Source organism: Solenopsis invicta, chromosome 11 (assembly GCF_016802725.1).
Source record: "Solenopsis invicta isolate M01_SB chromosome 11, UNIL_Sinv_3.0, whole genome shotgun sequence".
Classification (NCBI taxonomy): Eukaryota; Metazoa; Arthropoda; class Insecta; order Hymenoptera; family Formicidae; genus Solenopsis; species Solenopsis invicta.
Window position 1 is genome coordinate 16,476,822 of NC_052674.1, and position 12,702 is coordinate 16,489,523.

At 35.0% G+C, this 12,702-nt stretch overlaps 1 protein-coding gene across 1 annotated transcript in view; it reads right to left on the bottom strand.

Moving 5' to 3' along the window:
* Nucleotides 1–12,702, bottom strand: part of LOC105199966 (target of rapamycin complex subunit lst8) — a 62,113-nt gene that overhangs the window by 45,090 nt on the left and 4,321 nt on the right. The window contains exon 3 of the mRNA XM_026139058.2: nucleotides 10,989–11,050. Within this exon, the coding sequence (XP_025994843.1) occupies nucleotides 10,989–11,050 (62 nt within the window). The remainder of the gene's footprint in view (nucleotides 1–10,988; nucleotides 11,051–12,702) is intronic.

Here is a 12,702-nt window from a genome sequence, read left to right on the forward strand (position 1 = left end):
TCCGCGACGCGCGCGGGTCGGGACGCCCTACGTTAGAAGCCGCGCCGGTGTTCCGCGAATTCGCGACAGGTGCGCGGCGGGATTCCCTTAGTAGGGAATCCCCGACGTGAGTCGGTGCCGGCTGCCTCGAGATCTCTCGATGGAGGCAGAGATCTCTCTACCCCCTGGGTGGCAGTCGTTACCGCGGACTCTCGGACGGAGATGGGTTTGAGGGAATCGTTGAGATCTCTCAACGGTGGCAGAGCTCGCTCTACCACTCGGATTCCCTAGGTGCCGGGAAAGCGGGATCGGAAATCGCCGAGATCTCTCGGCGGTGACAGAGCTCATTCTACCACGCGGATTTCCTGGGTCTGGCTCGGAGGCTGGACCGGAGAAGAGTCGATCTCTCTGTGAGATCGTCCGCCTTTTATACCCCGATCTCGGAGAGTCGGGGATGTTCGAGTGGAGTTCGGTTCTCCTCGGAATACAGCATCCCCGCTGCTCCGAGATCGGTCCGGTATCGCGCTCTCGCTTGAGCGTACGCCTCTCTGTCGCTCCAATGCCAGGAGCGTGCGAATCCGTGCGCGTGCACGCGGACTTCGGGCGTTTAACGGCGCGCTTGTCGGACCGTTCGCGCGCGCGTGTGTGAGGCGATTGTCGGCGCGTAGCGCCTGTTCGTTTGTCGGCGGGTGTTCGGCCGGACAGGAGAGCGGTTCGTGGCCCCAGGGAGAACGATGCGGAGGTGCATCGTTGCAACATAAGTACATTTTTTAACAAAAATGACAATGATACAATTTTTTTTTGAAAGTATGAATCTTTAGCTTTAAAATGCCGTATTGTAAAGTTCTTCAAAGTTTTTTGTTGCATATGATTTTTTTTTTAAGTGGATTTTTAGATGCCCAAAAATACCTCATAAAACATTTTTAGAAATTTACATGCGTTTCCATTGAAAACCCACTTTTGTTATTGCTTGACAATCACAAGTCTCATAGGTCATTGCGCAACGTTGAAATTTTGCAGAGCTAATGGAATTCATGTCCTTTCCTTTTCTTCACATTGCTCACATCAACTACAACCGCTTGATGTCAGCGTCTTTGGTCCTTTTAAAAGAGCAGTTAATGCTCAGTGCAATAACTGGATGCAAATGAATCCTGGCAGACCTATGAAGATTTATGATATACTGCAAATCACAGCTCGAGCGCTTGAATTTAGCACCATCGAGCAAAACATAACATCGGACTTTCAAGCAACAGCCATTTGGCTATTGAATCCTGATGTTTTCCAAGAAATTGACTTCCTGCCCAATTCAGTAACTGATCCGCCAAACGAACATAGCGAGATAAAAGTAAATTTGGGCAAAATACTTTAATCTATTTGTCCAAAAACGCCTCCACGTAAAAATACCGGTCGGACAAAAACCGAGAAAAACAACTATTTTAATCAATGATACTGTGATTGAAACGATTGCTTTACAGGAAGCAACGAAACAAATGCATCAACTAAAAAAAGCAACGCAAACAAAAGCAAGAAACACTAAAAAGCCAAATAAGCCAACTAATTCATCAAAGAAAAACAACTCGCCGCAATCTGGTATGTAGTACTGGTAATCAGTCGACTAGATTGGTCCAAGGAACATTAAATCCGTAAAATATCATGAGTCATCAAATTCAAATTGAGTTTTTTTATATTTCAATTCTAATAATATAGTCTGTCTAATAATACTGTCAGTAATTTCTTGTCTGAATAAAATTTTTATGCAGAACTGTCAAATTACTTGTTTTTATTCAATTCTAACAAAAATACATTAAAAAATTCTATCTAAAAATCCTTAAAAATAGGAATGTCCGATTTGCACCAGGGGGTGGTCCGATTTGGAACTAGAGGTCCCAAATCGGATAAAAAAAAAAACGTTTTTAAATTTTTCGTTATAGTTCAACACAGAGAGATACGTTAAATGGCCTTTAAAAAAAATGAAGCAAATTAAATTATCTTTCCCACAACACCTTCAGTTTTACAATCGGACTATATTTGCGCCTTATAAAGAGCAAAAATTATAACTAGATCGAATTTACCCCACCCTCCCCTATTAATAATTTTTAACAAAAATTTAAGGTAAAATTTGACCAATAAGAGTTAGCACAAAGTGTTTATGTGCACATAGAAATTTATTAGTATTTAGATACGTTGGTAAATGGCGTTCATTCGACGCTAGTCAAATTTGCAACTTTACGTATAAGTACGCAAACGTTTCAACTCAAAATTCAAATCCTCTTCAGTGCATTCTCTTCAATTACAGCTCAACCTTCCTAATCATTAGGTACATTTTAAAATGTGTGTTGAATATATCCAACATTTGTACTGAATATTCTCATTCTGGCGGCGTCACTCAGACAAAAAGCGATATTTTTCCGAGAGTTGATCTTAAAGTGTCTATATTATTAATTATATAAAATTAATCAAATAATCTAAATAAATTAACATAAATTAACATAAAATGTGTCATAATAAATTTACAATTAAATGGAAATAGTGAGCACGAGTTTGTTGACAGATATTTTTCCGTGGTACGTTGGAACTGTGAGCGACCGTTTGTCGTTCCCGAAATGTAAACAAATTTATTTAAAAAAGGCACAGAAAGAGAGACAGGAAGAAGACGAGAGAGGGAAAGACGGAGAGAAGAGAGAAACAGAAAGCGGAGGAAGGAATAAAGAGAGTGAGAAAGGAAATAGAAACAAAGAAGGGGGGGAGGGGAGGGGGGAGAAAGAGGGCCAAGAAGGTGAGTGAGAAGTTGTAGGCGCCTGTCGGTGTTAAACATACAAATATACACTAGATATAAGCAGTACATGTAAGAATGTGAATAGCAATACCGAGCAATGGCGTGACAGGTATGATTTCGGAACAATCGAGCGATGTACGTGCCGATTGTCTCCTATCGGTGAAATAAGAGTAGATGGTGACTTACTTGTAATTTCAGAGTCACTGTGCGTAGACGAAAAAGGCCGTGTGATAGGAAAAGAAGTAAAATTTCTTTTGCAAGAGTGAAATACAATCGCAAGGCATGAGGCCGATGTATTTGCCTACGATTGCGATGGACAGCAAAGTAGTGGCAGTGTAGTAGTCACAAAATTCAGCGAAAATTACAGCATGAGACCGGCGAGTCGTGATCTGTATGTCTGAGTATGCATTTGAGATGTACATATATCACGAGTCGTAGGTGTGTGAGAGTTGTAACAAACCGCCCTGTTACTACCTCCCGGATCGTCCATCGTCCCACACTGTCCGGCCGAACATCCGCCGAAAAAGCACAACACGCCGAGAATACTTTTCACGTTCGCGCGCGTTTAAACAAAGCATCCGCGCGACGGCAATCTCGGCGCCCACGCGCAGTCGTCGCCGATCTCAAAAGTTCGGGAGCACGCCGCTTCTTCGTGTCCAATCTCGAGTGGCGGGAATGCTGACTCCGCTGAGTCTCCGACCGTTGCCCGAGTATCCTCCTACCACCGAGCTCGGGTATATAAGCCACAAGAACGCGCATCTCGTAGCTCTCTTCTTTCTCCGAATCCGTTCCAAAAAGAAGTTATCCAGGTCCAGAAAAGGAGTCAAGCGATCAGGCCTGATCCACATCTCGCGGCGCGGTACCGCCGTGCCCGCGCGGCCATCCGGCCTACAAGCGCTCAGGAAACATAAACAGCGTGAGTCTATTTATAGCTCTCAGCTGATCGCCAAACAACGCAAATTCGTCGGTACATGCGCACGACGCCGCTAGGCACTTGCTGTGTAAATGACTCTGGATTTAAATCTCTGGCCGTCTGTACATAATTCCGCGAATTGTCTGTCCAATTTTCCGTTCTTATAGCGTCTGCCTTATATCCGCATTCTGTTATTTTCTCTTACATCGCGTTTATTTTCTTTTGTATTCCATTGCAATTTATCTTACAATAAATCTTGTGTATACTTTCACCAAAAATTGAGTTGATAACTAATTCTCTCCCGGCGATCCCTCGCGCTCTCGCCTCTGTTGTTTTACCGCCTGTGTGCAAAGCGAGATCGTTGCAGAGTAAACATGACTATTTTTTTATATAAAACGCGCCTTTATTTAATACAATATCATTATTCCCTCCTGCCAAATCCCGCAGTAAGTGCTCTCGTCAGAGAATAAGAGAGCTTACAAAGTTGAGAAAAAAAACAATGAAGAAAAAAAATGAACGTAAATAGAAATAGAAATAAAAATAGTGGTAGTAGCATGAGTTATTTTTTTATTCTGTCGAGGATTGTCATAGGCAGCATTTAAGATTTCCGTATCTGTATGTAAATTAAGCCCTTGCAATTGCCGCTTCTGTGTGACTTTTCCAAGTAAATCTGTTTACATTTCGGGAACGACAAACGGGGTCGCTCACAGTTACAACGTATCACGGAAAAATATCTACCAACAAACTTAGGCTCACTATTTTCATTTAACTATAAGTTTATTATGACACATCTTATGTTAACCTTTAAACACATAAGTGAGTCTAAGAAACCTCATATAAAGTTTCAAACGCTTGCTGTGTGAAGACGAAATAAGATAGAAGGTTCAGACCAGGACGTAAAAAAAAAGTTTGAAATCTCTTTCGATTGATATGGTTGATCACCTTTTTTGGTCAACTAGAATTCAAACGGCACGGCAGCAAAGTTTTGTTAAGGTCAATGGGACTCATATAGTGTGTAAATAAAATTTTTTTATGAGTAAAAAAAAAACTGAACAAAACACATTCAAACAGGTCCGTTTTTGTATGTTACTCTGTTTAAAGTTAAAATACTATAGTGCCGTGAAGAAAAGGACTTCTGCGTAGGGTTCAAAATATATTATGAAACACATCAATTTTCAATTTTAGACACCTTCAGTTTATCAAAAATACCTCATATTCGCCTTGTTACGTAAGTATAGTTTTTAATAGAAATGGCAGTGACAATTTTTTTTAAAAGTATGATTCTTTAACTTTAAAACGCCGTATTGTAAAATCTTCAAAAATTTTTTGTTGCAAAGATATGATTAAAAAAAAAGTGGATTTTTAGACAACCAAAAATACCTCATATTCTACTTGTTATATAATTAGGGCGCGAATGTTCGTGCATGATTCCATGTCGCGCGCAAAAAACCGTTGCGGCTTACTTAATGCGGCCTACTTCATTTGAACATAAACAAAACAAAAAAATTTTCTGCATTAGTTCGAGATTACGTAAAAACACATTTCTTCAAAATGCCGAAATTTTTACACGAAAAATTGGGAATGTCAATTAAAAACGACAAAAATGTTTATGATGTGTTCACCGAATTCAATTTATTAACAAATTCTGATTCTATTAAATTGACAAGCATCGGATTTTCTCAAGAAATACAGCGAGCACTCGATTCACTCGCACGCAGCGGTTCTTCGCGCGCGACACGCGATCATGCACAAACATTCGCGCCCTATATATAATTATACTTTTTAAAAGAAATGACAATACCATAATTTTTTTGAAAATATGACTCCTTAGCTGTAAAACATCATATTTGAAAGTCCTTAAAAGTTTTTTGTTGCAAAGATAAGATTTTTTAAAGGAAAAGTGGATTTTTGAACAATTTCTAATTTCTGCTTAATGGTTTTTCTTTTATAACTTAACATTAAATCATTTTTCAGCAATGCCAATTATGCAGTCACGTTTCTGAGATTCTGAATTTTCATGTGAAAAAAATTGTTAAAAAATGTTGATTGGAACCAAAGTTATAACTTCTCAAAGTTGAAAAAGTCTCCCAGACCCGAAAATGTGTTTATGTATTTTGCGGGATCAGTGTGTTTGAGGGTTAATTTATGTTAATTTATTCAGATTATTTGATTAATTTTATATAATTGATAATATAGACCCTTTAAGATCAACTCTCGGAAAAATATCGCTTTTTGCCTAAGTGACTCACTGCCAGAATGAGAATATTCAGCACAAATGTGAGATATATCCAACACACATCTTAAAATGTACCTAATGATTAAGAAGGTTGAGCTGTAGTTGAAGAGAACTCAAATTGTAAGTTGAAACGTTTGCGTACTAATGTAAAGTTGCAAAAATTAGCGTCGAATGAACGCCATTTACCAACGTATCTAAATACTAATAAATTTCCATGTGCACATAAACACCTCGTGCTGACTATCATTGGTCAAATCATTGCCTTAAATTTTTGTTAATAATTTATGGAGTTTTAAATTTAATTTTAAATCATTTTTTGTTGCAATAAGATGTTGCAACGGGTGGGTAAATTTTCGGAGAATCCATTTTTTAATTATTATGTCTAATCTAAAGACCTTAGACTATATAAATATGAACTGGTAATTATTCGCATAAACTATAGCACGTCTGTGAGCCAATGAGTACGTTCAGTACACTCAACAATTAAGTAAGCGCTCGCTGTTACTGATGTATTGTTCTATATCCAAAGGTCTGATTGGATGATCTAAAAGAATTTATCAATAATAGCAAGCGCTCACTCAACTGTTAAGTCCGCTAAACGTATGTACACAATATATTTCAACATTCCCAGTACTTAAAAAACGCGCAAAGTTCAAATGATACTATCCAAAATCATTTTGTAACACGAGTATAAATAGCTATTTCCGACGTATTTTTGCTTATTAAACACAAATATATTGTTATTTGATCATCAATATATTGCAACTCATTTTTTTTTATGTCATTATTCTGTTTTAACACATAATATTGAATTTGCAAGTAGACATACAGATACAGAGATAGAATTTTTATTTTGTACCTAAAAAATGCAATATGTTCGCTGCTTGATGCTGGTAGATTTTTGCGCATATATCTACTGGAATTTAATTTGTTTACAAAATAATAGACATTTTTGCTTTGGTAATCATACAGTTTAGGGTCCTTTACTTCAATTTCGATAAAATTAGACTCATTCAACGCGTTTTTGTACAAAACGAAAGAATTTGGACAGAAATAAGCGTTGCTCTGCCCTACCAAGCAAAATATTAATCGTTAAAATTGACGATTATTCACGTTAGGAAAACTATCACATTGACGAGATGTAGCAACGTGAATATACTCTGTGGCCATATGTGCATAAAAGCTAACTTCAGGTAGCACATACTATAGATTTTCGGTACTGGTGGTGCTGTAAATGGCTGCGTTCCGTAAACTGCATTATGCACATCATTGTTACGCTCAGGTTGCGAACCTATGGAGCGGAATAGCGTAACGCGGAACAAGAGCGGAAGCAATCACGTGCGTTCCGCGTTACGTAGTTTTCATAACGCTGTTTTTAATTCCCTTCATCTCATGGAGCTGTGCAAAGTCCGGGATGTGCTCGTTCCGCTCCATAGAGATGAAGAGAATTAAAAACAGCGTAATAAAAACTGCATAACGTGGAACGCACATGATGGGTTCCGCGTTACGCTAATCCGCTCCATGGATTCTCAAGGGTATGAGAGTTCCGCAAAGTGCATCAATGCACGAAAATGTACTAAATATCATGAACATACTTAACTCCCCTAACCTATAATCTTATAAGTTATAGCTTAACCTATTATATACAAATCTAAACAAGGCCTTCTTAGGTCGCTGGATCTTAGTGCTTCTATGTATTCGTGTGATTTTATATACTTTCTCAGACTAAACCAAACTGCGTGCCGTTACTTTCCGTCATATAACACAGTTATAATCAAATAAGAATTAGTAATATCATTTATTAAATTAAAATTAATTTAATAATATTTGATGGTAACTAGCATCTATATTAACCCTCTCCCCCCCCCCCGAAAAAACCTATTATAGTTGCAAGAAAAAGACATAATTTAAACAATTATAATTTTGAGAAATAGAGCAATTAAAAATTGATGTTTTTTAAGCAATTAATAATAGCAATAATACCAAAATTGAAACATTTATTTTCTTTGACTCGAGTGACAATAAGAAAAATTTATTAAATAGTACAATTATTCATAACATTCCTTTTGATTTAAACAAAATTCCCAAATTTCGAAGCTATATAGAAATGTAATTAATCATCTAAATGTTGAAAATCTTAAAAAACACTTTCGGTATGCAACTAACTAAATAATGCGTAATAAATATTGTTTGAGACTGTAATAGTTATAAGTTTGTCTCGTTAATTTGTATGAGAATAAGAAGTCGAGAAGCTTTGACGGGAGCGATCCATCATTGTCTTCAAAGTAAATAAGTTTTTCGTGCTCTCCGTGTAAGCAAAGGAGAGTCGAGCGTATCTAAACAGTGATTTGACTGATTTTACAATTCGTTGTCCGTTCAAATCGATGTTGTCGAAAGACAATAAGCAGAAACGGGCCAATGCGGCCTATCTCCCGCAAAAATCGGTTTCTCCCGAATTTACTTCGCCAAACAAAAGCTTTAGGTTTCGCGCTTTCGAGAAATTCGTAGCCTCAGATCAAGTGAGTAACGCGAGCAAGTAACATATCGTAAGATAAGCTTTATTGAGCTTTAAAAGTATCATTACAAAATTTGAAAGTATTGGGAGTAACAATGCGCGCGTCAGATTATATCATTGCGCTTAGTGCACTCAGTCGCAAGTTTTAAGCCCAAATTAACGAGACAGAAGTGTTGTTAATTTTGACTCTTATTAAAAACATTTTTTTTTAACTGTTAATACGAAGTGAGTGATCATTCAGTTTTTCCTCTTGTCCGCTCCCACTTTCCATCTCTCTCACCGATAAGTTCGTGAATCGTTCTGTGCCCTCGCACTCATTATTCGCGCGTTCAGTGCCGTATCGGGGCGGAATGGCAAATCAGACTTTTATCTCCGCATGATTCATTTGCGCTCTCGCGAAGTGGCTCCGGCATTCGATATTCGCAAAATTCGCGAACTGAACAAATACAAATATAATATTAATATAATATAATATTTGCGTAGTCATGTAATAAAATAGTTATAAAACAATAAATAAATAAAATTATATTGATAGATTATATCCAGCGTTATTTAAAAGAGTTTTATTATTAATTGGTCCAATGCTGGAAGTAAAAAATAGCGATTTTGGAAATAAATCAATTCCATAAAATTATATATTATATTAATATATTTGTATCTATTAAAAATTATTTTTTTCTATTATACACTAAAAGTTTTTTAAAATCTTTGGTATTTAAACAATTTATTTCATTGCTACTAATTTAACTTATTCAATACTTAATAAAATTTTTGGTAAACTGAGATGTAAAAAAAAATAATTAAATTAAATTTCTTGTATAATTTATTTCTCTCCCTTTCCTTTGATCCGAGTGATGATAGAAATTTGTTGAATACCGCAATTATTCGGACAAAGGATTAACAACGTTTTCTACATAGGTTTAAAGTTTGGAAATTTTGTTAAAATCAGATATAGTGTCCTGAATAGTTGCACTATAATAAATCGTTATAACTTGAGTAAAAAAAAAGAGAGAATAAAAATATATTAACACAAAATTTAATTTAATTAACAACAAATATTAATTTAATTATATTTTTTACATCTTACTTTGCAAAAGTTTAATCAAATATTGAATAAGTTAAATAACAATGAAATAAATTGTTTAATGATTAAAAAACTAAAAATAATTGTAAAAAATGATTACTAGAATTTTCAATTTCAGTATTTGATGCATTCTTTTGAAACATAATCTCACATCAATAAAAATGGACATAAGAGACTGTATAGTTAAAAGTATAAAACATGTCTACATGTTCCTGTGTTATGAAAAACAAAAATCATTTCTTATGTAATTTTATATGCTAAATCCTAATCCAGCTACAGAATTAAACTAACGTGAAATTACTAGAATAAATTGGTTTAAATAGCCCAAAAATAACGATTTTGGCCATGTTCATTGATTTATTGCAAACAACGAAATTTTATTTCTATAATTTTTTTTTCACAATGATCAAAGTTTGAAGTTAAAGAATCTATAACACATTGTAGCATAACACACATCAAAGTCATATCGAAGTCATCATTAAATCGTTATTTTAAATTTTAATAATGTTTATATTTGAGATTTATTCACATAAGTTGAAAGGTTGATCTATTAGCCTAAAGTGTAACGCTAAAAGTAAAACGCTATAGATTCTTTAATTTCAAATTTTGATATCCCTGCAAAAAAATTGTATAAATAAAAATTGATTTTTAAGATAAAAACTAGTACTTTAAGATGTGGGTAAAATTGGCACAAAAAATTTTATTGTTAACAATAAATCAACGAATACGGCCAAAATCGATATTTCGGGGTTATTTAAATCAATCAACTTCGTTGGTCTCGTGCCACTCGTGCCTTTTGCGGTCATTTTCATTCCTGAAAACACCAGGAATGAAAACTTTTTTAGAAAGTTACTAGCAGTTGAAATTATTAGTGCTTCTACTCCAGACTTGAAGCAGTTTATATCTATGGTTTATGCACGCATTTTTATTCAAAGCCAACTTCATAACGTAGCATTATAAGCATAGCTACTGCATATGTAGGTTTGTGGACCGCCGTCCTAGACGCATATGCACATTATGGAACGCAGCCAATTTTAGAACACATGTAAAGTTAGCTTTTAGCAGTTCATATTTATATAATCTAAGGTCTAAATATTTATGTATTTCAAGCATTTTCATTTAAATATTTAAATAATAATAATTAAAACAACAAAGCCTTAATCACAATTTTGTTATTCTTAATCTTTGTTTTATTTTATTAAATATTATATATAGACAGGCCTTTCAAAAACTTAGCTCAAAAGTTAAAATGCTCCTACTTCTCCGTCGCTTCGATAAAGTGAGAATAAACAAAGAATAAACAAAAAATAGATGCTATTATCACTGCCTGATTTTCAAACGTTAAAATTTATCCTATATTGTTTATTTTTTGTGTCGTTTTATCGAAGCGCTTTAGTTGGCAAGTCGAGTTTTAAATAGGCCTAATATAAATTCACTCCTTAAATTTTCTTTCACCTATTGGTGAACACCTTTATATAGATTTACCTTAAATCCCATACTCTTGCAGAACAATCTTCTCCTCCTGTATACATCCACTTTCCTTCTTCCTATAAGAAATCATTACTCGTATAAATATTATTATATAATATAATAATCAAGATTAGGTAAGTTAGTATATTTTTAAATTAAATTAAAGTTAACGATTTATATAATTAAACTACGTTAAAATCTGCGTTAAAATTAAACCAAGTAAAATTAAAATTTAATTTTGAAAAGCATTTGTATTAAATCAAAAAGTTATATTGTTTTTAAATAGCTCTAATTAAGCAATTACAACATAGATCGTTAAAATATTTTATTTGTAAATTAAGTTCGTATAAAATAAAAAAATATTGTAAGCAGGGACCCAGATAAAAATAAAATTTTGGCCCGATTAAGGTTAAAGTTAAGATTACGGTTCAAATCTATTGCCCAATTTCGGTTTCGGTTTTTACCAATAACGGTGAACCTGTAACCGTAACCGTTTGGATTTTTTCGATTACGGATTCGATATGTAATTGTTTATTGTAAAACTTATAATATGTAAAAATAATACAAGTATATAGTAAGTTGTATATTATAAAAAAAATCATGTTTATTGTACAAAACGTTTATAGATCATTGAAATGCGACGTTCAAGGTCTTTCAAGGTCATTTCTTTCCTTCATCTTAGCAACTTGAAGCGACACCAATGATCACTTTTTATTAGTTTTCTGTAAAATAGTATTACTCTTACAAAAATTATCATAATAAAAACAAATAAATAAAAAAGTGATTCTCTGTGGACACCCTGTAATATCGCTATTTATCTAGAACATAGCAGCCAGAAGACGGTAGCCAGGGGCGAATAGACTGAGTGCCCTCGGAATTAAAAAACATTAAAATGCACCTACATCGTATAAACATGAAAAAAAATCACAGATACTCTTTAAGTACAGTACAAAACGATGGCAAGATGCTTTTTCCGGCAGCACTCATTCTTTATTAAAAAAATAAAAATTATTTTTAAACAATTTAGCAGCCACGACGTACGCATACGCACAGAGACTTGAAAAAATCACAGATACTCTCTTAGGAGAGTACACAACGATGGCAAGGTGCTCTTTCCGGGAAAAGACAACATCTAAACTCTTCTTAATAATATGTAAATTATATTTTTTTTTATGAAAAATGAGTGCCGTCCGCAAGAAAAACACCTTGCCATCGTTTTGTACTCTCCTTCAAAAGTATCTGATGTTTTTCAAGTCCCTACACGTATGCGTATGACTTAGCTGCCAAATTGTTTAAAAACAATTTTTATTTTTTTAATGAAAAATGAGTGCCGTCTCCGGAAAGAGCACCTTGCCATCGTTTTGTACTCTTCTTAGAGAGTATCTGTGATTTTATTCAAGTCTCTGTGCGTATGCGTGCGTCGTGGCTGCTAAATTGTTTATAATTTTTATTTTTTTAATGAAAAATGAGTGCCGTCCCCAGGAAGAGCATCTTGCCATCGTTTTTTCGATTTTTTTCATGCCTCTCCGCGTATGCGTACAATGTAGGTGCATTTTAATGTTTTTTAATTCCGGGGGCACTCAGCACCCTATTCGTCCCTGGCTATCGTCTTCTGGCTAGGTCTGGCTGCCAGCTTCAGCTTCATATGTAAAATCACACAAGAAACATTATTTCAGCAGTAAAATCAAACTATACCCGTTTAGGCTTATTAATTATTTGTCAATAATTT